Source organism: Gorilla gorilla, chromosome 3 (assembly GCF_029281585.2).
Source record: "Gorilla gorilla gorilla isolate KB3781 chromosome 3, NHGRI_mGorGor1-v2.1_pri, whole genome shotgun sequence".
NCBI classification, from domain to species: domain Eukaryota; kingdom Metazoa; phylum Chordata; class Mammalia; order Primates; family Hominidae; genus Gorilla; species Gorilla gorilla.
In genome coordinates, this window is record NC_073227.2 from 109148918 (window position 1) to 109176323 (window position 27406).

At 37.4% G+C, this 27406-nt stretch overlaps 1 protein-coding gene across 14 annotated transcripts in view; it reads right to left on the reverse strand.

The window, feature by feature from the left end:
- FAM13A (family with sequence similarity 13 member A) overlaps window positions 1-27406 on the reverse strand; it is a 384724-nt gene that overhangs the window by 104491 nt on the left and 252827 nt on the right. For all 14 annotated transcript variants that reach the window (XM_055384654.2, XM_055384652.2, XM_019025591.4 and 11 more), the window contains one exon: window positions 19868-20031. In XM_055384654.2, coding sequence (XP_055240629.1) covers window positions 19868-20031 — 164 coding nt within the window. The remainder of the gene's footprint in view (window positions 1-19867; window positions 20032-27406) is intronic.

Consider the following 27406-nt stretch of genomic DNA (forward strand, 5'->3'; position numbering starts at 1 on the left):
ACTTTCAGTTAGTGATTATTGCCAATAAATAAGTGCTTCAAGCACATTTTCCTGGAATGGGACTCTCTGGGCATGACTTTCTCCAAATCTCCTGTGGGAGTCCGGATAATAGTGTTTCTGTTCTCATAAAATAAGTCATGTCCCACACAACAGCTGCTACCACACCTGAGATCAGCTGCCTTAAATTGTCCCCTTGAACTTTCACCTTGTTAAATGATATTTCCTGACAGCGGAGAAGCAGGCTTTAGCAGGGCTTCCTTAGAGACATGTCAAAATTATTTAGTGTGATATGGTAACTGACTGGCTGATTCTATGTCTATAAAACATAAAATAAACTCGTCATATTCCTGAGACATGAAATACCAAGCACAAGCATAAAAATCTCTTAATGTCAATATACTGGCTGGTAAATAATTTGCTTTAACACCAAGTGAAGTGTTTTTATTTGAATTGACTCTGTAAATAAATAAGTGAAAATATATTTAAAATAAAAATAATGGGAAGTAATAATTATTTGGGTTATCAAGAATAAGTCCAGGAATATAGCTAACAAGAGAAATGAAGGACCTCTTCAAGGAGAAGTACAAACCACTGCTCAAAGAAATCAGAGAGGACACAAACAAATGGAAAAACATCTCATGTTCACAGATGGGAAGAATCAGTATCGTGAAAATGGCCACACTGCCGAAAGTAATTTATAGATTCAATACTATTCTCATTAAACTAACACTGACATTCTTCACAGAATTAGAATTTTTTTTTTTAAATTCATATGGAACCAAAGAAGACCTCAAATAGCCAAGACGATCTCAAGCAAAAAGAACAAAGCTGGAAGTATCACGCTACCTGAGATTATACTGCAAGGCTGCAGTGACCAAAACAGCATGGTACTGGTACAAAAACAGACAAATAGACCAATGGAACAGAATAGAGAACTCAGAAATAACACTGCACACCTAAAACCATCTGATCTTCAATAAACCTGACAAAAGCAAGCAATGGGGAAAGGACTCCCTATTTAATAAATGGTGCTGGGAGAACTGGCTAGCCATATGCAGAAAACTGAAACTGGACCCCTTCCTTATACCTTATACTAAAATTAACTCAAGATGGATTAAATATTTAAATGTAAAATCCAAAACTATAAAATCCCTAGAAGAAAATCTTGGCAATACCATTCAGGACATAGGCATAGGCAAAGATTTCATGATGAAAACACCAAAAGCAATTGCAACAAAAGCAAAAATTGACAAATGGGATCTAATTAAACTAAAGAGCTTCTGCACAGCAAAAGAAACTACCATCAGAGTGAACAGACAACCTACAGAATAGGAGAATATTTTTGCAATCTATCCAATTGACAAAGGTCTAATATCGAGTCTATGAGGAACTTAAACAAATTTACAAGAAAAAAACCAACCCCATTAAAAAGTGGGCAAGGACATGAACAGACACTACTCAAAAGAAGATGTTTATGTGGCCAACAAACATGAAAAAAAGCTCAGCATCACTCATCATTAGAGAAATGCAAATCAAAACCACAATGAGATACCATCTCATGCTAGTCAGAATAGTGATTATTAAAAAGTCAAGAAACAACAGAGGCTGGCAAGGTTAAGGAGAAAAAGGAACACTTTTACACTGTTGGTGGAAATGTAAACTAGTTCAACCATTGTGGAAGACAGTGTGGTGATTCCTCAAAGATCTAGAACAGAAATACCATTTGACTCAGCAATCCCATTAGTGGGTATATACACCCCAAAATATAAATCATTCTATTATAAAGATACATGCACATGTATGTTCACCACAGCACTATTCACAATAGCAAAGACATGGAATGAACCCAAATGCCCATCAATGATAGACTGGATAAAGAAAATGTGGTATACACACTCCATGGAATGCTATGCAGTCATAAAAAGGAACAAGATCATGTCGTTTTTAGGCACATGGATGGAGCCAGAAGCCATTATCCATAGAAAACTAATGCAGAAACAGAAAATCAAATACCAAATGTTCTCACGTATAAGTGGGAGCTGAACGAAGAGAACACATGGACACTGGGGGCAGAACAACATACACTGGGGCCTGTTGGAGGGAGGGAGTGCATCAGGAAAAACAGCTAATGCATGTGGGGCTTAATATGTAGGTGATGGGTTGACAGGTGCAGCAAACCACCATGACATACGTTTACCTATATAAACCTGCACACCCTGCACATGTACCCGGAACTTAAAAAAGAAATAAGTAATGAATAGCACCTCAGTGAGTTAAAGCCTTCTGCCTTATTTTGTTCATTAAACATTTTCTTTTGAAAAATCAAAGTATTAAAAAAAGAATAGGTCCTATTTAAAAAATTACAGTATTAGTCCTTAAAGTGTCAAACTCCGACTGCATTTTAGATGATCTGATTTAAAAACAAAAATAAAAACGAAACAAAATATTTAAAAATTCCACATAAAAATCCAAGACTGAACATGGTGGCTCACGCCTGTAATCCCAGCACTTTAGGAGGCCGAGGCAGGTGGATCACCTGAGGTCAGGAGTTCGAGACCAGCCTGGTCAACATGGTGAAACCCCATCTCTACTACAAATACAAAAACTAGCCCGGTGTGGTGGTGGGTGCCTGTAATCCCCGCTACTCGGAAGGCTGAGGGAGGAGAATCGCTTGAACCTGGGGAGCAGAGTTTGCAGTGAGCTGAGATCACGCCACTGCACTCCAGCCTGGGTGATAGAGTGAGACTCCATCTTAAAAAAAATCCAATTTATTTAATTTATTAATTTAATTTAATTTTACGAGACAGAGTCTCACTGTGTCACCCAGGGCTCACTGAGACCTTCGTCTCCCAGACTCAAGCAATTCCCACCTCAGGCTCCCAAGTAGCTGGCTCTACAGGTGCACACCACCAGGCCTGGCTATTTTTTTTTTTTTTTTTTACTTTGTTTTTGTAGAGATAAGGTCTCACTATGTTGCCTAAGTTGGTCTCAAACTCCTTCACTCAAGTGGTCCTCCTGCCTCAGCCTCCCAAAGTGCTGGGATTATAGGCATGAGACGCCATGCCTGGCAAAAAAAAAAAATCCATTTCAGAAAATTAGACTCAGTGCATCAAATAATTCTTTATATGTTTATATTATCTTTTCTTAGTGTCATTCATGTATAGAGCATTATTACAATTTGAAACCAAAAATCTTTTTTTCCTCATTGAATTTTGGTGAGGAAATATATAAGTGGAAAAAATAAAATTTCAAATAAATTAGGAAATAAGCTAGACATAAATTAATGAAGGAAGCCAATAAAACTAGTGAATCTCCAAAAAAGCACTGAAATTAACTCACTATTTAAATAAAGAAAATGCATTGTACTAAGCATTTCACTATGCATATCAAAACATCATATTTTACACTCTAAATATATACAATAAAAATACTAAGTAGAAAAAAATGCATTAAAAACAAATGATAATTCCACAATAATTCTCCAAAATACTACTTTAAGAAGACAATTTTAAAACAAATCAATCCAATTTTAAAACTTTAAAAACAGTCTAGTGAAATAATTTTAACAACTGTAAATACCTCTGGAAATAATATCATCCTAGACTTCAAATCACTGTCTACAAAACAAATAGTACAGAATTTGGCCAAACCGAGTGATACCTGAATGAATACTTTGTTAATAAAAGTTTAAATGAAATACTATTATCTCTCTCTTCCTTCCCTGTCCATTAGTCTATTACCACCACTGTTCTCTTCCATTCCCCTTCACCCTCCCTTTCCCGCATTTAAATTTGTATTAACCTCTGCATTACAGCTTTTTTTTTTTCCTAGTGAATTTTACTTATTTTGGTCTTGTTCACCTTAAATTCAGACTGTACAGAATTGATCTCCCCAAATACTGCTTTAATCATGTCACAAAGCTTTGATTGCTTTTCATAGCCTACAATGTAAAATCTAAATTCCACACATGCTCAGCAGGCCTGGTATTCTCCTCCTCTACAGACACATACATGGACTGTGGGCCTAGCTGAATGAACTACTTTGCCCCCTATCGTGCCCTGCTTTCCCATCACTAGTTTTTGTTTAGGTCTTTCTCCTAGCCTGGAATATCCTCCCTAGCTCATACCCATCCATCAAAACAAAACTCATCCTTTCTCAGCTTCTCATGCCTATTCTGATTTGTCCATTCAGAGGATTTTACCCTCCTGAGTGATTGAAGTCACAATTGCAAGTCACAAAGCAGCTCAGTTGTCACTCTACATCAGTGGTCCTCAACCTTTTTGCCACCAGGGACTGGTTTAATGGAGGACAACTTTTCCACACACTAGGGGGTGGGTAGTTTCAGGATGATTCAAGTGATTACATTTATTGTGCAGTTTATTTCTATTATTATTGCATTGTAATATATAGTGAAATAATTATACAATTCATCATAATGTAAAATCAGTGGGAGCCCTGAGTTTGTTATCCTGCAACTAGATTATCCCATCTGGGGGAGATGGGAGACAGTGACAGATCATCAGGCATTAGATTCTCACAAGGAACGTGCAACCTAGATCCCTTGCATGTGTAGTTCACAATAGGATTTGCATTCCTATTAGAATTTAATGCAGCTGTTGGTCTGACAGGAGGCGGAGCTCAAGCAGTAGTGCTAGTGATGGGGAGAGGCTGTAAATACAGATGAGGCTTCACTCACTCACCTGCTGCTCACCTCCTAGTGTGGCCTGGTTCTTAATAGGCCATGGACCTGTACCAGTCCATGGCCTGGGGGTTGGGGACCCCTGCTCTACATAATTTCTCTAAAACATGACAATTAACACTTCCTTCTTGAAGCATCTGTCATCCATCCTTGACTTAAAACAAATTTTTTTTTGCATTATAAATTATACAGTATATGTTCATTCCAGAAAAAATTTAAAAATATAGACAAGATTAAAGTTAAACAAAATCCCATTGCTTCCATATCCAGTGTTTAACAAAATTCTATATTCTTTCATTGTAAAAAATTCATATTTAAAAGATAGGACAATGTGAATGTACTTAATACTACTGAACTGCATACTTAAAATGATTAAAATGGTAAATTTTATGTTATATATACATTACCACAATAAAAAAGATTATGCAATATGTACTGTTTTGTAACACTATTTTTCATTTAGTAGTCAGTAATACATTTCTATGACATTTCTAGTCCTTAAAAGTATTTTTAGTGGTTATACTGTATAGCAGAAATTCTCAAATTATGGCGCAAGTACCCTTGGAGGTTCTTGAGACTCTCTTGGGAGGATCTGCAAGGTATAAAAATTGTCATAGTAATACTAAGATGTCATCTACTTTTTTCACTCTGATTCATTTACGAAGGTACAGTCAAGCTTTCTAAAATATGGCAACAGATTTAATGCAGAAGCAGATATGAGAATCCAGCTGTCTTCTATTAATATTAAGCCAGTTGTTAGAACTTGGCAAAAATGGAAAACAATGAGATCTTCTCACTCTTTTTCATTTAAAAAGTGTAGTTATATTTAATAAATGGTCCAGGTGTGGTGGCTCATGCCTGTAATCCCAGAACTTTGGGAGGCTGAGACGGGTGGATCACCTGAGGTCGGGAGTTTGAGACCAGCCTGACCAACATGGTGAAACCCCGTCTCTACTAAAAATACAACAATTAGCCGGGCATGGTGGCGGGTGTTTGTAATCCCAGCTATTTGGAAGGCTGAGGCAGGAGAATCACTTGAACCTGGGAGGTGGAGGTTGCGGAGGGCTGAGATTGTGCCACTGCCCTCCAGCCTGGGCGACAGAGTGAAACTCTGTCTCAAGAAAAAAAAAATTATGTTAAAATGATGATTACTTTTATTTTACTTTTTTGAAACGAAGTTTCACTCTTGTTGCCCAGGCTGGAGTGCAGTGGCACGATCTCCACTCACCACAACCTCTGCCTCCAGGGTTTAAGTGATTCTCCTGCCTCAGCCTCCTGAGTAGCTGGGATTACAGGCATGCGCCACCATGCCTGGCTAATTTTGTATTTTTAGTAGAGACGGGGTTTCTCCCATGTTGGTCAGGCTGGTCTTGAACTCCAGACCTCAGGTGATCCACCCACTCGGCCTCCCAAAGTGCTGGGATTACAAGTGTGAGCCACTGCGCCTGACCAAAATGATTATTTTTAAATAGTGATAAATACATATGAAAACTTTATTTTTCAGTTATATCTATATGTCAATAGATATAGCCCATATAAATGAAATTTCTTTGTGTTCTCAGTAACGTTTAAGAATATAGTCAGCCTTTGCCGGGCGCGGTGACTCACGCCTGTAATCCCACCACTTTGGGAGGCCGAGGTGGGCAGATCACCTGAGGTTGGGAGTTCGAGACCAGCCTGACTAACATGGAGAAAGCCCGTCTCTACTAAAAATACAAAAAAAATTAGCCAGGTGTGGTGGCACATGCCTGTAATCCCAGCTACTTGGGAGGCTGAGGCAGGAGAATCACTTGAGCCTGGGAGGCGGAGGTTGCGGTGAGCTGAGATCACACCATTGCACTCCAGCATGGGCAACAAGAGGTAAACTCCATCTCAAAAAAAAAAAAAAAAAAAAAAAAAAAAGCAAAACAAAACAAAATTATGTTAAAATGATTATTTTTAAATAGTGATAAATACATATTAAAAGTCTTTCTTTTTCAGTTATATTTATATGTCAATAGATATAGCCCACATAAATGAAATTTCTTTGTGTTCTCAGTAACATTTAAGAATATAGTTGGCCTTTTGTGTCCATGGGTTCCACATCTATGGATTCAACCAACCTAAGATCAATAATATTTGGGAAAAAAATGCTTCTTTATTGAACATGCACAGACTTTCTTTTCTTGTCATTATTCCCTAAACAATACAACTCTTTAAATAGCATTTACATTGTATTAGGTATTATAAGTAATCTAGAGATGATTTAAAGTATACAGGAAGATGTGCATAGGTTATAAGCAAATATGTCGTTTATATCAGGGACTTAAGTTGTCCATGAATTTCGGTACCCAAGAGAGGTCCTGAAACCTAATCCCCCGGGGATATACCTACGCATAACAATACACCAAAGGGCTTGAAACAAACGTTTTGAAGACTGCTATTGTGCAGCCAAATATAATTTGTAACAGCTTATTTTATGACTCCATATTATTAAGCACTGAATATGGAAAAGAAGTGCTAAAATAAAAGTGCCATGAACAAAAATCTTGAAGCTCTATCTTTCAGCACATTGAGAATGATATCTGTAGAATAATTTCCTAGGATAATTAATGAGCGTAAAAGAAAATACACATTTTGGCTGGGCACGGTGGCTCATGCCTGTAATCCCAGCACTTTGGGATGCCGAGGCGGGCGGATCACGAGGTCAGGAGATGCAGACCACGGTGAAACCCCGCCTCTACTAAAAACTACAAAAAAATTAGCCGGGCGTGGTGGCGGGCACCTGTAGTCCCAGCTACTCGGGAGGCTGAGGCAGGAGAATGGCGTGAACCCGGGAGGCGGCGCTTGCAGTGAGCCGAGATTGTGCCGCTGCACTCCAGCCTGGGCGACAGAGTAAGACTCCGTCTCAAAAAAAAAAAAAAAAAAAAAAAAATACACATTTTTAGCTGTTTGATAAATAATGACAAATTTCACTGCAGTACTTGCACTTTTACCTGCAGCTAGTGTTTATTTCCTTCTATGCTCATAAACATTGGAAGATGCAGCTCCTTATAGTTGCAGATTAAATTTCTCTGATTATTAGTGAGATTACACTTACTTCTACTGTTGTGAATTTCCTGTTCACAGCATTTTTTCATTTTTCCCTTCTTTGTGTTTTTTTCATTGTTTTACTTGTGTTGTCTCTATATAAAGAATATTAAATGTTCTCTCTATATAATGCAAATACTCTTATCATCATGTTATTTATTTTGTTCCTGGGCTTTTGTTTTATTTTTGACATTCAGAATTCTAAAAATGTTATACTGTGAAACCTCTTTTTTTAACTCTACACTTAGAAACTCCTTTCCAGCTCCATTATAACATATATACCCATATTGTCTTTCAATACTTTTGCTATTTTATTTTTATGTTTAAATATGTAATCCACCTGGTATGGGTTATAGATCTAACAGCAATTATTTATAAAATAGCCTGTTAGTTATTCCAGATTTATAAAAATAAAAGCCAAACCTTATTTTTAAAAATAAAGCACACATCTATTTATTCATTCAACAGGTACTCTTTAAGGCAATAGAGTGTATAGAGGAGCAAATAAAATTGAAGTTCCTGCCTTTATGGAGCTTACAATCTCATGGAATAGACAGTCAATAGACAAAGGAAAAATATGTAAATTAGGGGTGTAAATTAGGAATTCTATTGTGTGTAGATTGAATGTGAGATGCTTGTTAAATATTGAAGTGGACTTGTTCAACTGGCAGGGGCATATAAGATGTGCAGTTTTGGCTGGGCACAGTGGCTCACGCCTGTAATCCCAATACTTTGGGAGGCTGAGGCAGGAGGATCACTTGAGGCCAGGAGTTTGAGACCAGCCTGGTCAACATAGTGAGACAAAACAAAAAAAGAAAAGTGCAGTCTCACAGAGCCCATACTCAGAAGGGCCCTATGCTTTGCTGTCAACATCTTAACATTTTTAATAATTGTTAAATCTGCCCCCCAACGTTGTCCTGGGGGGTGGAGGATGGGGAGAACAAATTAAGTAGCTGGTCTTGCCAACTGGATATAACTACCTGGAATATAATGAAGAGGCTAGAGCTAGAAGTATAATTTTTGGAGGCTTATGAGTAAAGATAGCATTTAAAATCACAGAACTGAATGAAAGCACCCAGGAATGAGTATAGGTTGAGAGGACGTCAGAGGACTGAGACTTGGGGTTCTCTAAATTTGAGAAGTCTCAAAAAGAAGAAAGCTTATACAAAAGAGACTAAGAAAAGATATCCAGGAAGGCCAGAGGAAAACCAGGAGACTGTAATGTTACATTAAGCAAAGTGAAGAAAGTGCTTCAAAAAGGAGTGATCAGTTGGGTCAAATAGTGCTGAGAGATAGAGTAAGATGAGAACAGTAGACTGACCTTTGGATTTGCCATGATAGAGGCTGTTGTTCTTAACAAGAACACATTAAGTGGTGTGTGGGTTGAAGAATGAGAGGAAAGGATATAAAGACAGCAAGTACATACAATCCTTTATCAGAGATTTGCTCCAACGGAGAAGAGGAATATGGTTTCTAGAGAGGGATTACAAAAATGTTGAGAGCTATTTATTGCATATTTCTTTGCTGATGGGACTCATCTAGAAAAAAAGGGGAAAGTGATGATATAAAGGAGGGAGGTAGCCTCCAACATAGCCCTTGAGCGAGAGGGGATAAGACTCAGAGTACACATATGAGAATACACGTACATGACCCTAGAGAAGTGCGGGTTCAGCTCATCCACTGTAATGGGAGAGAAGGCAGAGTATAAGGATGCAGATATGAATATGTTGGCAGATTTGGGAGGTAGGAGGATAAGAGCAGTCTTTCCTGATTGCTGCTTGAAAAAAAATAGAAACCTCTAGACTGTGCTATTATATTTTGTAGATCTAAACCATGCTCATATCTCTATTGAATTGAAAGTTAATGTTCTCAGAAAATGAAGGTGGGAGGGAGAAGAGTGAGAATCCTAAATTAGTTTTTTGAAAAATTAGGTTCAGATTTTTGACAAGAGGGCCAAAACACCAATTCCATGGGAAAATAATATTCTTTTCAGCAAATGGTGCGGGGACAACTGGACATACACATGCAAAAGAATGAAACTAGACTCATACCATACAGCATATGTAAAAACTAACTCAAAATGGATCAAAGACCAAAGTGGATCAAAGACCTAAATGGATCAAAGACCTAAATAAAACTATAAAACTCTTAGAAAAAAACTCAGATGTAAATCTTCATGATCTTACATTATGCAACAGTTTATTAGATGTGTCATCAACATTATAAACAAGAAAATAATAGATTAATTGGACCTCATCAAAATTAAAAATTTTGTGCTTCAAAGGACACTATCAAAAAATTGAAAAGCAGGTACAGTGGCTCATGCCTGTAATCCCAGCACTTTGGGAGGCCTAGCTGGGCCAATCACAAGGTCAGGAGTTCAAGACCAGCCTGACCAACATGGTGAAACCCTGTCTTTACTAGAAATACAAAAATTAGCCAGGCATGGTGGCATGCACCTGTAATCCCAGCTACTCAGGAGGCTGAGGCAGGAGAACCGTTTGAACCCGGGAGGCGGAGGTTGCAGTGAGCCGAGATCACACCACTGCACTCCAGCCTGGGTGACAGAGTGAGACTCTGTCTCAAAAAAAAAAAAAAATTGAAAAGACAATCCATAGAATATGAGAAAATATTTGCATATCATATATCTGATAAGGGTCTTATATCCAGAATAAAGAATTAACAGAGAATTTGATAAGACATTTATCTAAAGAAGATATAGAATTGGCCATTAAACACATGAAAAGATGTTCAACATCATTATTCATTAGGGCAATGCAAATCAAAACACAATGAGACATCGCTTCACATCCAGTAGGATGGCTATAATAAAAAAACAGATGGTAACAATTGTTGGTGAAGATGTAGTGAAACTGGAACCATCAAACATTGCTGAAAGGAATGCAAAATCAGGCAGCTGCTTTGTCATTCCTCAAAAAGTTAAACATAGAGTTAACATATGATTCAGCAATTCCACCCCTAGGCTTATACCCAAGAGAACTGAAAATATATGCCCGTACGAAGGTTTCTACAGAAATGTTCATCCTAGCATTATTCATAATAGCCAAAAAGTAGATCCAACCCAAATGTACATCAGCTAATGAGTGGATAAGCAAAATGTGGTTCATACATACAATGAAATATTTATTTATTCAGACATAAAAAGGAGTGAAGTACTGATACATGCTACAACACGGATGAGCCTTCAAAACATATGCTAAGTGAAAGAAGAGAGACACAAAAGAACACATACTATGTGATTCTATTTATATAAAATGTGCAAGAGTTAGAGGGAATTTCATAGACAAGAAGAAATTTAAACTGACTATTGACAAAGTGGGAGAAGGACACTCCAGATAAAAGGGAAAATGTTAGCAGAGATACGGAATTGTGAAACTACTGGGAAACATTTGAAATAATGTGGTTGTAATGTAGCTCAGATATAGAATGAAGAACCACAGAAGCGTAAACCAGGAAGGCAGGCTTAGCCAGATTTTTAAAGACCTTTGAAGACCTTGAACTTAATTCAACAAATCCTCTTTGCTTTTACATCACTTCTATTGTGCTGCTTTTAAACATCTTTCTATTATATATTATTGTTAATCATGTATAAGTTTGTCAAATTAATGGACTGGTAGACATCTAACAATACACTCCACACCTTAGTTATGTCTGGCCCCTCAGGGCCCAGCTCATATGTGCAGTACATAGATTGTGCCCAATAACAATCTGTTAACTTTGAATTATTAAAATAAATTCAGCTAAGATCACAGGAGTCCAGATATACTCTGTTGATCTAAATGCCACTAGAAATTATCTGAAGATACGACAATACATTTCTTTACCATTACTTATCTACCATTTCATCAACTACTCATACTGTAAACAGAATTAGAAAAAAAATTTAATTGAAGTTTGGATTCCAGTAAAATGTCAGAATTCAAGTAGTCATAGCAATTGTATTGAAGGGCAGATTTTCGTGAATGAGTAAAGAACAATTTGTTCTTTAATAATCAAAATACTGAGAGAAATATCGGAGACTTTCATTTGGAAAGGAGACTGAAATTAAGCCTAGAAAATATTTTACATAGATATTTCACTTATATGAAATAGTTTATCTAAGGCCTTGGGATATTTTTTCATGGGAGCTAGTGGCGGTCAAGAATAAATTACAAAATGGTCTGCATGCAAAGATAGAGTTAGATATTTCTTCTAATCCAGTTTGAGAGGTTGGGGCCCTTTTCGAGTCTACCTTTCAATACGTCTTTCTTATGAAAGCCAGAGAGTGGAAACATCTCAGGAAATGGCAGTTCTGCAGGGGAATTGCATGCTGAAGCGCACGCTGTGCTTTTCACAAGGCAGCCTGAGACACTCCCTCATTCATATGGGTGCTACTTTAGCTGCCCCCGCAGTCGGCTATGATATTTGGTAATTTTTCAAATTATATTGTACATGTGATTATAAATCTTGTATCTAAGAATCCTTGCTTCATTTCAGCTTCAGTAGTCAATTTAAAAATTCTGAAACTTGGCTCCAAGTAGCAGAGAGTGAAACACTGTAAGGGAACAAACACATGTTCAGGAAGTAATTGGAGTGCCCTTTATGAAGCACAAACACAGGATAGTTATGACTGCTTTTTTTGCTGGCTGGACTTCAGAAATGAAGTCAGTCATATTTAATTGCAGATTAGATACCTTGAAGGGCAATGGTTACAGTTAATGTTGTTGAACACTGATTCATGATTAATATTGCTGAAAGTTTGATTCTCATGAAATGCACTATTGTAATACAATATTAAATTATAAAGTGTTCTTTGACAAGTGTCACAAGGCACAAACTTTCTGCCACAAGTGCAGAGAGCTGCAGAGAAATGTTACGAGCCTTGTAAAACAATGAATTTCTCCCAGATAGATGGACAGACATGTAACAAGATGGACAGCGACGATGTGGGGACAATGAGAGCACACGGCTGTCCTGACTTCTGTAGTATCTCTAAGGGTGCGCAGTACAGGGTTCCCTTGGGTCAGTACTTTCCAAGGACCTGAAGAGAGAAAACTGACACGTTAAAAAATTATATTATTTTAGAGTCAGACTTCAATGTCTAACCTAGGTCTAGGTCAGCTAGATGAAGAAAGGTCAGTGTTCTCATCTGACGGTGGAATTCAAATTCAAATTGGGCACATGTAACAATATCACAATAGCAACTAGGGCAGCAGCAACTGAGTACATGCCCCCTCAGTACTAGCGTGGAGACAAAAGAGACCTAAGACACAGTCTCTCTTCTTCAGAAACTCATAATCAGGTTGGAAAGAAAATATAAACACATACTTTTTATGTGGGAAAGGAACCCAAGGTAGAAGTCAGGTAGGAAATAATAGTGAAATAATCACAGCCTGAAACTGTATTTAATCTCAGCCTGACTCTATAATAACTACATGATCTTGGATAATTCACCTAACTCAATAAATATTTGTGAAATGAACAACCTTTTCAGAATCATGGGTTCTTCATCCAAGGTCATTTTGCAGATCTGACATTATTATTACAGGGCTGCCTGACAGAAGTGTGATATAGCCAAAAAATGTTATACATAGGATTATTATAATTTGTAAAGCAAATATCAAGACAAAATATGACACGTGATCGGATCATGAAGAGACTATCTGGAACCAAGATAGTCCTGGAAAGTGTGAGTTCTCTGATGGCTGTAGGTATGAGGAAAAGACAAGCATAGAGTTGGGGGAAAGACAGTTGGAGAGGCAGGTAGAGGGCAGAGCAAGCGGTTCCTTGTAGGCTAGGCACAAGTAAGCCATTATATAGTTCTGAGCAGGAGTGGAGTCTGTTTAAACTCCTGTGTCTACAGAGATGGTAAGCGGTGAGGAAGCTGTGGGGCCAAATAAAGACAGTGAGCAGTGAGGTTGTCAAAGAGCATTCTGGAGTTGGCTGGCTACGACTGGATGACAGGGGTAAGGAGTAGGGGAAGGGTTTTGGTTATCGGAGGGACTGGGAAGACAAGTCTGCTAGTTAGAGTGACATGAATGTGGCTCAGTAGAAAATTCTGAATGGGAAATACAGAACCAGAAGCCATCATATATAGAGTTAAGAGTTGAAGACAGAGGCACTGGAATAATTTGTGTGACAAAAATGAATCCAGTACATTAGTGGAATGGATAAAATATAATAATTATCTAATCACAAGGTGATGGAGACCTACATTAGGGTTGAGGATCACGAGGGAAAAAATGAGGAAAAGGATGTTGGAGACATTGAAAAAAAACACTGACAAGGCTTGGTGACTGATGATAGAAAAGGTTTTGAGTCTGGTGGTCGGGAGAATGAAACACAGAACAAAGTTGAGAGGGAAAAATGAGAGTGAGTTCTGTTTGGGCATAGTGAGTTTAAGGTACATCCTGAAGTGGAGATTCTCTGGCAGCCACTGGAGAATTAGGACTGAGCTCAGGCCTGAGATACTGATTTCTTATTTTTTCCTTCTGTGGCACTAGATTAGCCATGGAAGGAACAGCAGACAGACAGAGCAGACAGCCCAGGAAGGAGACTTTGAGGACGCTGCATTTTGGACAGAAGGGCGAGGGAAGGAACATCGCAGCAGGAGGAAGCAATACAGGAAATAGAATTTTCAAGAATCTGTGAAGCACCACAATACATTTACTATAATGAATTAAAAAAAACTGAAAAAATGTGTGAGATACATTCCTGGGGAAATCCATAGAGATAAGTCTGGAAGAACACATTATCAAACCTGTAATAGCAGTTACCCCTGGGGGAGAAAGGAGTGAATTAGAATCGTGAAGCAAGAGAATCAAAGGGAACTTTAGCCATCAGTGATGTATCAAATTTTTTAAGAAGAACGTATTTTCTAAGTAATGAAAAAGTACTGGGAAAAGGAATAAATAGATAAGAAAGTACTTTTAGAATAGAACAACTCTCATCTGAAACACACTGTCCCACGGTAAGATTTATTTTTAATATACATTGAAAAGTGATTTATTATGTTTCCCCCATTTATCTATCAAATTAAGAACACACCTGTAACATAAGCAGACATTTTCTTTATATATTCTTCATATTATTTTAGATAAATACTTGGCATAGTGGTAGCTATTTCTTTATTCTCATTATAGAAAATAAAAACATTTAATATTAATCTCTTTATAAGACAACTGAGTACAAAACTTTCATTAATTGTCAGCTTATCTATAGTACCTTGAAAGAAGGCCATGAAGTTCTGTTTACACTCAAACCTAATGACAATTTTCCTAGAGTCACAGAGCTTGTCTTAATCCCAGTAGCAAACTGGTTAACTTTTCTGCTTACAAACAATGGAACTATGATTTTTTATGAAATTTCCAAGATGTTTCAGCTTTTTCTTTCTGTTTACATCTCCCCGAAATACTGATTACTTCAATAACTTTTGATGACAGTACAGTAAGCTACAAATTGGAATCCTGCCAGGATGAGAAAACAAAGAGCTTTTCCCCCTCTTCCTCTCCCTCCTTAGGAATCACCTTTCGTGAGAACCTGACCTTTATTCCTGCCACCATGCTCTGATGTAGTCAAAGAAAAGTATGAAGGACAAAAATCTCTTCAAATGTAACAAACATTAACTCTCTCTACAGACAGCATTGGCTTAATAACAATGGCTATATTTTAGCATTTCGTAATCAAGTGACATTCTTGTTAAAGCATATCCCTCCTCACTCCAACTTTTTTTGCATTTGTATTTGTTTAAACAGTATTATTGAGGTATATTTTACAAATCATAAAACCCACCTATTTCTACAATTCAGTGACTTTTAGTAACTTTACCAAGTGATATTACCATTTAAGACTAGGACAAATAATAAATTGTTAAGTAGAAGATTTGGAGAAAGATTTTGTGGGCTCTGTGTATTTTCCACACATGCACATTTATTTTTTAATTTAAAATACATGAACTAGCCAATAACTTGTTCTGGCAAGTAACTGCAAATGAAAAGAGCTTCATAATTTCATTTTTGAAATAAAAATATGATTACGTTATGTTACACATTTAACATGATTTGGTTACTTCAAAGATATATAAAGGATTTAAAATTTATTTTTAATTATCTCCAATTATCTTTTGATAATTTGTCTCACAAGGAGGTAAATCAAATTAAAAAGTAAACATCTCTTCACAGATACAGTAGATCTATGGATAGAGACAGGAAGTTGAAAAAGTTTCTGTGTGATAGAGGTGGCCAGGTTAAACATGGATAATGTCGTTGTATCTAGACCTTTAAGGTTGTCTGGCTCTACTTTTAGAAACTAGAAAGTTGGGCTGGACATGGTGGTTCATGCCTGTAATCCCAGCACTTTGAGAGGCCAAGGTGGTTAGATTGGTGGATCGCTTGAGCTCAGGAAGTCAAGCCTGCAGTGAGCTGACATTGCACCACTGCACTCTAGCCTGGGCAATATAGTTAAAGCCTGTGTTAAAAAACAAACTAGAAAAAATATAAGAAATTTATAAATACAGCTATGCATTTGTTTTAACTGGGGATAATATATGCCAACCAGAAGAACAAATAGTTGCTACAGCAATGGCTAGCTGTTCCTTCTCTCCATAACCTCACTTCTTGATTTGTATCTCAGAAATACTGATTCATTCTCCAAAAGGAGAGTCTTGTTAACTTGGAAGCAGGAAACTTATTTTCATTTTCTGATTGGATGAATAAAAATTACATAAAGAACAGGCCGGGTGCAGCAGCTCACGCCTGTAATCCCAGCACTTTGGGAGGCCGAGGCGGGTGGATCACGAGGTCAGGAGATCGCGACCATCCTGGCTAACACGGTGAAACCCCGTCTCTACTAAAAAAATACAAAAAAATTAGCTGGGCGTGGTGGCCGCCGCCTGTAGTCCCAGCTACTCAGGAGGCTGAGGCAGGAGAATGGCCTGAACCCAGGAGGCGGAGCTTGCAGTGAGCAGAGATTGCAGTGAGCAGAGATCGAGCCACTGCACTCCAGCCTGGGCGACTGAGCGAGACTCTGTCTCAAAAAAAAAAAAAAAATAACATAAACAACAAACATTTGAATTTTTCTTTTTACTATTTCACTTAAGGCATTTTTGACATAATTCTTTACAAGGTAATCTGGCAAAATAACATTGACACTAGCTCTTGTCACCTAGCCACTTGACTCTGATTTTAAAGAGGACCAGCATTTTGTATGTGTGCCCCTTACTCTTTTCCAACTGTTCCTCATTGGCCAAAGCTAATTCTTCTATTGCTTATGACCTTCTCTCTCCACCATGCAGAAGGTGTCCTGCCTAGCACTGTTTGTTCACATAAGCTATAATGTGAAAAGTGTCCTTGTGGTTGTACAGCGCTCAAGCTGCCTTACACAAGATATGGCCACCTGGTCTCTGGATTCCCTCCTGTAGGTCCTTGTTCTATTACCTCCTGGCTTGCAACATCAGCTTCTCCTCTCCACTGGCTCTGCCCATTAAGCGTCTAAACGTGCCTACATTTGATTCATTAAAATATTTAAAAACCCCAGATGAAACACAATAAACATTGAAAAACTCCAACCCTTTCTGGACCAAGCCCTCCTGTAAGCAGTAGTCTATTCTCTCCCACACCTTCAAGGGACAAAGACTCGTCCACACCTGCTCATTCTCAGTAAGTGACAATGACTTCGGGAAGGCTCTTACTTGCGCTGAATTGCTCCAAAGGCCTGCTTGCTGGTCTACCAGCACCTCTTACTTTCATCTTTCCTTGTTCCTTTCCTTTCCATGGTTGTCATGGGATCTTTGATAAGATACAAATGAATTTATATCATTTTTCTACTTATATTCCTAGAATTACTCCCTATTGTTTTCAAGAGAAAATCCAAATATGGGATATAGTTTTTCACGATCTGACCTATTTAGCTTAGTCTCTTAATTCACCTTTACCTTCCCCTACATTCTACATTGTAAACTGCGGATGTCCTGAATCCACTGCTACACTTGCATTTCTCCCCCAAATTGTCCTCACTGCCCTGAATGTCCTCACATTTGTTGCTTTTTCTTCCAGGGGCACCCTTATCTCTATTTCCCTGCCTGATAAACTCATATGTGTTTTGTATTGTATTTGAATTGTATTTTATGTTTCTATGTATTTTGAATTGTATTTTATGTTTCTCAAGAGAAGCGCCTGAATCTTATTTATGATTTCAGTGTCTAGTACATAATAGGCATGTAGTAAATGTGTCTTTAAGGCAAATTATTGAATTTTCATTCATTCATCTTCTATCTCCCCAAGTGGGAGATTTACATCTTTCTAGTAAACGCCATATAACTAGATTTCAATAAAGATTAACACCTGTTGAAGGAACCAATACTGCAATTGCCTCCCAACTCTACCTCTTCTAATCTATCCTGCACACTGATGGAAGGTTACTTTTCCTAATATACTAACTCCCTATGGTATCTATCACCTCCCCTACCCGGCTCAAACTTTCATTGGCTTCGTATTACCTCTGGGATAAAATCGAGGTTCTCCTATTTCGGTTCTTTTGCATTTGCTATTATCTCTGCCTGGAATGCTCTTTCCTTGATTTTTACAGACTTTCTCCCTCTCCTTATGTCTCAGAACAAACTTTCCCTGACTACTCAAACTAAAATGATCTTTGCATCAGTCTATTAAACTGTTATAATTTCTTAATATCTTTCATTTATTAGAGCTGAAATCATCTTCCTCACAGTCTTTTTTTCTATCATCTCTCTCTATTGCTTTCCCTATTAGAATGTATGGTTCCTTAACACAGGGGCCTCATTGGTTTTGTTCATTGGTCTGCATCTCCAGTCTTAAAGCAGTTCGTGGAACCAGAGGTTAACCACCCAAACATTTGTTCAAAGAATGAAAGAATGAAAAAATACATGAACCAGGCATTCAAGGTCCTCTATGACCTGGCCTCACTCCACCTTTCCAGCCTTATCTCCAACTAATTCCAGTTTACAATTTCCAAAATACCTGTTATACCCCCTAAGTAAGCATATCTACAATACTCTTGTCTTCTTTCTCTTCCTATCTAAATTATCTTCATCATCTTCACCATCTAAATTATCTTCATCAGATCCAGCCCAAATGCTATGTCTTCTATAAGGCAATACAAAGTGGCAAGCTCCTTAACTAAATTATTTCTCTGTTTAATGTCTTCTTTCAACTTCCTGGAGTATTTTTATTTTAAAAATAGGTTATAAGTTATAATAGAAGATGTTATTAAAATGAAAATTATATAATTTCTGGAATTATAGTAATTCTAATAGTAAATAAAATTCAAGCTAGTAGTAAATAAAATTCAAGCCCAAATTTACCTATTTTAAGAAAATTGTGGCCGGGCGTGGTGGCTCATGCCTGTAATCCCAGCACTTTGGGAGGCCGAGGTAGAGGGATCATTTGAGGTCAGGAATTCAAGACTAGCCTGACCAACAAGGTGAAACCCCATCTCTACTAAAAATACAAAAAAATTAGCCGGGCATGGTGGCACACACCTGTAGTCTTAGCTACTTGGGAGGCTGAGGCAGGATAATTGCTTGAATCCAGGAGGTGGAGGTTGCAGTGAGCTGAGATTGCGCCACTGCACTCCAGCCTGGCCAACACAGCCAGACTGTGTCTCAAAAAAAAATTGCAGTTTTTTTTTCTTCGAATATACCAGAGAAGTCTGCTTTCAGTTATAATGTGCAACATACTGGTTAAAAAGCAACATTCAAAATTAGTTTGTGAGAGTTGGTTCTAGTGACAACTTCAATCTCCACTTTAAATTGCAGATATTTTCCACCGAACATGCTATGAAAAAGCATCCAAAAATAACAATTCAACTTTAACTGTGAGCCTAACATAACTTCTGTTGATTAAATCCCTTGTTTCAATCTGGAAAACAAAACAACTAGAATGCTTCTGTGATAAGAACTATTAGTCAGAAAATTCTCAAAACATAGAGTGAATTTTAAATATCTTTACTGATCTATATCCTGTAAACTCCAGTGGCAGATCAATGCAGAAATACCTACATACGTGGGCCTAAACATAAGAGCGGATAATGCAATATGGATTGTGTAGATAAAGAAAACATGCCAACCTGGGTACCAACTTGGCACTAATAGCACCCTCTGCTGAATTCATGTCTTCCAAGCAGGCTTTTCTATAACTTAGCCGCAAGCTGAGCTGAGGAATGCCATCAGATAGCTCTGGTTGCAGTACTCTGTGGGCCTGAATAGATCCCTCACTCCTGGATTTTGGGATCTAGAAGAAAAAAAAAAGAGGGGTGGGGGAGAGCTAGATAAATGTTAAAGTCTTTCAAATTAAGTTTATGATAAAAGACAATTTATTCCAATTTTGCAATAATCCAATTTATAACACCCCAGAAAAATATCAAGCTAAAAATTAAATTTAAACTACATATAAAAATGATATAGCAAAGGGCACAGGGAAGGGGAGATACAAATATTTCCAAGGAGAACATTCAAACCTTATATACCCCATACCCTACCGAGAACATTTCTATTCTGGCAGAAATCTTCCCCAGGCCCACCCCTCCTTAGAATAATCATTCTATGTAATGAGAAATGATATGGGAGTATGTCAGACTGGCAACTTGGATTGAAGGAAATAAAAAATAGTTGGAAGGAGGCAGGAAAAAAAAGAGCTAAGAACCACTGGAATAAAGGATGCCAGTGTCTGAAAGGTATTCAGAAATATTTACTACCAATAAGCAAAACACAAATTTGCTGATGGTTTCTATTGTAGCCCTCTTTTGTAGGGCAAAGTAAGATCTAATAAAATTTTGGTTAAGATAATAAATAGGAAAAACACAAGCTTTTTAGTTTTCTTTTGTCTTGGAATGCATGGGCAATATATGTCCCAAATGAATCCCGGGGGTACTGACTTCTCAGACTGTGTCTGAAGTTATGTTCCCTCTAGCCACCAAAATACCTTCATGTTCTCTTATTTTAGATCAGAATGAATATGAATACAATCAATATTCTTTTCCTTTAAAATGTAAAAAATATTATGCCAGAATTGTAGGAAAAATTAGAAACCTCGGATCAATTGTATTTGGTACACTGGAAGCTTTTTCTTGTCTCTAGGATTTTTCCCATGCTTGTCCTTACATCTGGAATGTCATGTGCTCATTGCTGGCCACTCAACTGCTTAAAACCAAACCAATCCTAACTTCCTTTGAGGCTGAGATAACTCCAGTGGACTTTCTCTAACTAACTTCAGGTCTTTTTTTTTTTTTTTGAGACAGAGTCTCGCTCTGTCACCCAGGCTGCTGTAGTGCAGTGGCGTGATCTTGGCTTACTGCAACCCCCACCTCCTGGGTTCGAGCGATTCTCCTTCCTCAGCCTCCTGAGTAGGTGGGATTACAGGCATGCACCACCAAGTCAGGGTAATTTTTGTATTTTTTGTAGGGATGTGGTTTCACCATGTTGGCCTGGCCAGTCTCAAACTCCTGACTTCAAGTTATCTGCCCACCTCGGCCGCCCAAAGTGCTGGGATTACAGGCTTGAGCCACGGCGCCTGGACTTAACTTCAGGTCTTAATGAACTTTCCCAATTCTGAATTTCCATAACACACTACCACATAGTCTACCCTTGATTACACATTGCCTGATACTTTAATCTGAGTTTTCTCATGTTTCTAGGTCATATGGTCTCAATGGGTTCTCTGCAAATAGAGATTATAGTCTCCGCCTATTGTTTATCTCTTTCTCTCTCCTTTTATTCTTCTTATTAACATTTTTACCATAAAGTCTAGCAAAGTTTTGGATCTATTAGTAAATACTTATTGTGAGACAATCCACTTGTCAATCACAAGGTATTCTTAAGACATTGACTATCCCGGAGGATAGTCAATAAAACAGATAATTTTTAAAAGTAATATGGGAATAATTATGAACATAAATATTGAATAAATTCATGCCTCTGAAGATTATATAAAAACAATATATGAAGAAATATGTATAATTATGACTTGTCAACTAAAAATAACATTAATTTACAAAACCAAACAACACACGCAAACAAAATATATGAACATAATTTGGCAAAAAGGTATATTTAGGATAGAGCAAAGTGAACACTCAATAAAAGCTAGTTTTTATTATTATTGTTGTTACATAAAATTTGCCCAAATCTGGTGACTGACAATTAATTTTTCATGACATTTCTTTGCAGAGCATTCTTAAGCTCATAAAATCAGGAAAGCAAGGAAAAAATTTTTAAATATTATAAACGTACAAAAACACTTCTGTAGTCCATATTTGCTGAGACTGACTTTTTTATTGACAAAAATTATATATATTCATCCTGTACAACATGTTGTTCTGAAATATGTATACACTGTGGAACAGCTAAACAGATAATTAACATATGCATTACCTCACATACATTTTTTGTGGTGAGAAAACTTCAAATCTACTCTTTTAGCAATTTTCAAGAATACCAAGAATACTTTTTTAAAAAAACATTAATAGCAAGAACATGAAAGTAAAAATATACGCTGTTATATATTTCATTAAGGAGCTCCTTCTGCATGTGATTATTTTTCGTAAGAGTAGACATGAAAAATCAATAAAACCACTGAAAATGCAGTAAGATTTCAAACTAATTAGCCAAAAATCTCACATTTAGATTTAGTTCCCTGCCCATATTAAAGCAAGCACAAGGACAGTTGTTTGACAACATTTCATGGTGTTAAAATGAGGAGACTGTGATGGTTAATACTGAGTGTCAACTTGATTGAAGGATGCAAAGTACTGTTCCTGGGGGTGTCTGTGAGTCAGTGGACTCCATTTGAGTCAGTGGACTGGGAAGAGCAGACCCACCCTCAGTCTAGGTGGGCACCATCTAGTCAGCTGCCAGCTCAGCTAGGATAAAAGCAGGCAGAGGAACGTGGAAGGACTAGACTGGCTGAGTCTTCAAGCCTCCATCTTTCTCCTGTGCTGGATGCTTCCTGCCCTTGAACATCAGACTCCAAGTTCTTCGGCTTTTGGACTCTCGGACTTACACCAGTGGTTTGCCAGGGGCTCTTGGGCCTTTGGCCACAGATTGAAGGCTCCACTATCGGCTTCCCTGCTTTTGAGGTTTTGGGACTCAGACTGGCTTCCTGGCTCCTTAGCTTGCAGACAGCCTATTGTGGGACTTCACCTTGTGATCGTGTGAGTCAATTCTCCTAATAAACTCCTCTTCATAATAAACATCTATCCTATTAGTTCTGTCCCTCTAGTGAACCCTGACTAATATAAAAGAAAACTCCATGCTTTTATAAAACATATTCTAATCGAGGGGAAGACAGACAAGAAGTGGGCCCAGGAGGCCATTTAGACCCACCTTATCTCAGCAAGAGTTGCTAGTGGCTCCATGAGGCTCAGGCAAGCCCTGCTAGTCAGGGACTCCAAATCGTGCCAACAGCCTTACCATAATAAATGGAGTGAATGTGCTGGAAAGACATACCTGCAGCCTCTCTCATAACATGTGGCTGAAGCAGCAAAATGGCCAAGGGTTGGGGATACAGACTGGGGAGGCCAGCTTTCTCTTTCCACTGTAGTTATAACTGACATCCACTAGTTCACACCACACTTTGCTTCTTTCTTTTAGTCATTTCTTCATTTATTTGATCATTTAGTAATTTTTGTATGTGAAGGTAAAAACTATAAAATCCCCCAAACCATCTATGATGAACGCTTTGCTCATAAGAATTCTGCCACTGGCTATTTGAGATAAAGATCTAGGTATACGCTGTGTGATTTATGTGTACAACTAAAATACAAACAATTACAGGAATCTCAAAAAGAATACATTCCATGCATGTATCTGCAAGAGCGCAGTAGCTCTAACTGTGGCATTCTTAAGGTGCTTTAGTATTTAACATGCCATGGGAATAAAAACAAATGAATGTTCTTTCAGACAGTAAAATTAGAAAACATTCTCTTAAATCCTGGTGCTGCTGCTGTTATAATTAATATTTACTGAGCACTTATTCCGTGCCAGGCATGGTTCCAAGAGATTTACATAAACCAACCCATTTAATTCTCACAACCACCCAAGGAGTCAAGAGCTGTTATTATTATCATTTGAAAGATGAGGAAACTGAGGCACAAAAAATTTCATTTGTTCCGAGGAGTAAGTGACAGAGTTACCATCAGAACCCAGATAGGCCTCAGTACCTGTGCTTAACCACTAGTCTATATACTTGGTTACATGTTAAATGTTGGAATTGCAAGAATAAATGGCATTTTAAATGAAATTCATACTACCTACCATAATGCAACCATTTTCTTTTTTCTTTTTTGGGTATTAGAAGTTAAATTTTTCTTTTCTTTCAATTTATTTCTCTGGCACCTGTTGAAGCATTCTAGAAACATAGCCTTAGGAAAAAAATCAAATTTGAGGACAAAACTAGATGGAAGATATGTTCATCGTATTTTTATTTATAATAGAATGAAAATGTAAGCATTCTAAATAACCAAATTACTATCATACGTAAATTATGGCATATACACATGATAAAGGATTACCCAGCCATTAAAATACTTACAAAGTTTTAAATAAGATAGTAAAGTACTTTTTATGAGATATAGTATGAGCTAGTTTAGCAAATAAAAAAGCAAAAGGAGGTAGATATATACCTCCAATAAAACTAGGGTCATCATACTTAAAACACACAATAATTTGTTTTGAAAGTCAAAAAACAAACTGTCACAGTCAACACTAAAAATATTTTAAGATGGTCTAATCTTTAAAAATTGAATAAGGAACCCATCACCAAAAAAAAAATATGTGATACCAGGCACTAATTCACCCTGATAAATTAATGTGACTGAAAATAAAAAAGACATTAAAATATCATGCCTCAATCTTAATTTTTATACATTGCCATCATATAACTGTGATGATACAAAAGTAAGCTGTAAGGCTCTCTGTTCCACAGGACAGTGTAGAGTACGAATTATCTGCCATGCTAAGCGGACATGAAGCAGGAGGGATTTCGTTTACTGGACAGCTTCTTTTCATTGTGGAGGAGTAGAAGGTTTCTCCACTTAAAAGTTTCTTCCCAGAAAAATAATGTGCTTGTGAGTCAACTGGAGGAAAATTTAAAATAATAATTTAGTAAGCTATTATGAGACAGTATTGTTAGTAAGTAATTTTTAAAAGCTTAGGCATAATAAACTGATAGTTTAGACTTAGGAGTCACCCTAAGCACTGTTCAGTTGCTGTGCTGGCATTTTGAAAGTACAAAAACTCTAAGTGTGGACTGGGCATGGTGGCTCACACCTGTAATCCTAGCACTTTGGGAGGCCGAGATGGGGGGATTGCTTGAGACCAGGAGGTCGAGACAAGCCTCAGCGACATAATGAGACCCTGTCTCTACAAAATAATTTTTAAAAAAAATAGCCAGGCCTTGTAGAGTCCACCTGTAGTCCCAACTACTTGGGAAGCTGAGGTGGGAGAATGGCTTCAGTCCAGGAGGTTGAGGCTGCAGTGAGCTGTGACCATGCCACTGCACTCTCATCTGTGTGACAGAGTGAGACCCTGTCTCAACATCCCCACCTCCAAAACAAATAAACAAAAAACCAAAAAACCCAAAAAAACCCAAAAAACCCAAACTCTAACTGTGTTCTTTTCATGGACTCCATATTCTTCATCAGGTACTTTGAGAAGTGATTAGAAAAGGACAGAAAATTATATTCAAGGCTTAAATGATTATGAAAGATTGAGATTGAAGGACAAAAGGAGTAGCACTAACTTTTAACACTTAGATTTTCTCAAGAAAGTTAACCAGTCCTCCTCATTATCTTTGGCCTTTTCTCTCCTCCACCTGTCACTTGTATGGAAGATGGCAAAGCTTCTTGCCTCTCTTTCATGTTCGTTAAACTCATAATCTTCATAAGAAGAAATGTGAAATAACAAAGTATCAGAAAAGAGATGCTTAGTTCTGAATTTACAAAAAAAAAGATACATAGTTTTAATTTAAAGACCACAAAAACTCCAAATCATAAAAAAGCCTTTGTTTTTGCTTAAAGAAGTTTCATTTAGCTTTCCAAAAAAGAGATTTGTTTACTAAACTGCTGCTACTCTCCTCATAGATAATTTAATGAATCTCTTCTGTGCCAGCCACAGTGCTAGCTAATTAATGTTCCATTTTTTTTTCTGAGAAAATTATTAACATGCTTTAGGGAATATATATTTTTAGGAGGGGAGTAGTTTCTTACACATGCTTATCTTTTTTTATAATAGTAAAAATGGGACAATGTTAAACAGTTATAACTAATTAAAATCTCATCTTGATCCAAGTTTTAGAGCAAGTCTGTATTTTAGCATAACTCAATTTAACTTTGTTAGAAAAATCACTCATAGATGAGAAAAAAGAAATTTTATACTTTTCAAAAGGTTTATGTTGAGGCCAAGCATGGTGGCTCACCCCTGTAATCCCAGCACTTTGGCAGGCCAAGGCGGGCGGATCACTTGAGGCCAGGAGTTCGAGACCAGCCTGGCCAACATGGTGAAACCCTGTCAGTACTAAAAATAAAAAAAATTAGCCAGGCATGGTGGCGCATGCCTGCAATACCAGCTACTCAGGAGGCTGAGGCAGGAGAATCGCTTGAACCTGGGAGGCGGAGGTTGCAGTGAGTGAAGATTGTGCCACTGCACTCCAGCCTGGGCAACAGAGAAAGATTCTGCCTCAAAAAAAAAAAAAAAAAAAAGAAAAAGCTTATCTTGAAATATAAGAGATCAAATCAATTACAGGTTCACAGTGTGGCCCAAGCAAGGAACACTCCTTAGTTCTTTGTTTTCCTCAACTCTGCCCCTCTCAGCTCCTCTCTCTTCTGCAAACTGGGAAGTGCCATTCCAGCAGAAATGTTTGTGGGTTTTGTTAACTGCTATAGCCCTGTCTCATAGAATAGCACTTAGCAAACAGTAGGTGACCACTAAATGTTTGTATAATGACTAAGAAACTAAATAATAGCATCTACTTTCTTCCTAGAAACATTGAAATGTTAACAATCAGCTGATACTATAAAATATATTAATTCTATTGTGTAAACATTGCTCTTATTTTAGAACTTTCATTTATATTCAATTTCAAAATCTGCCACTTAAAAATAGTGATGGTACAGAGATCACAAGAATCTGAATTTATAGAGTAAAAGAATTATTAATGCATGACTATGAGTCAAGAAACTACATTGGCTCTAACTATATGGCCCCATGGTAGAGCCCCATGTCCTGAGACTTGGGCTCAAGGAAGCCTCACCTTTTAGAAGCTACTCAGGTAAATCTGTACATGGTAGTAGGGTGAGGTTTCTTATTAATTTTGACACAGTTCCATCTGCTATTTTACAAAGTTATTTGTTCAATTCTCTGACTTTAAGTCTTTTATCAGGAAAAAATTCAGTCAAAAAGTAATCGTTTAAACTGAGCAGTGTAGGAATTAAGGTAGAGGACTTTAACAAATTTTCATTCTGTTACATAAAATTTTGCAGTAAAACATTTCATTTTGTATACTAATGTTGACAGCTGCATTATTCATGGTAGGCAAAAAGTAGAAACAACTCAAGTGTCCATCAACTGACATATGGATAAGCAAAATGTGGTATATCTGTAGGATGGAATAC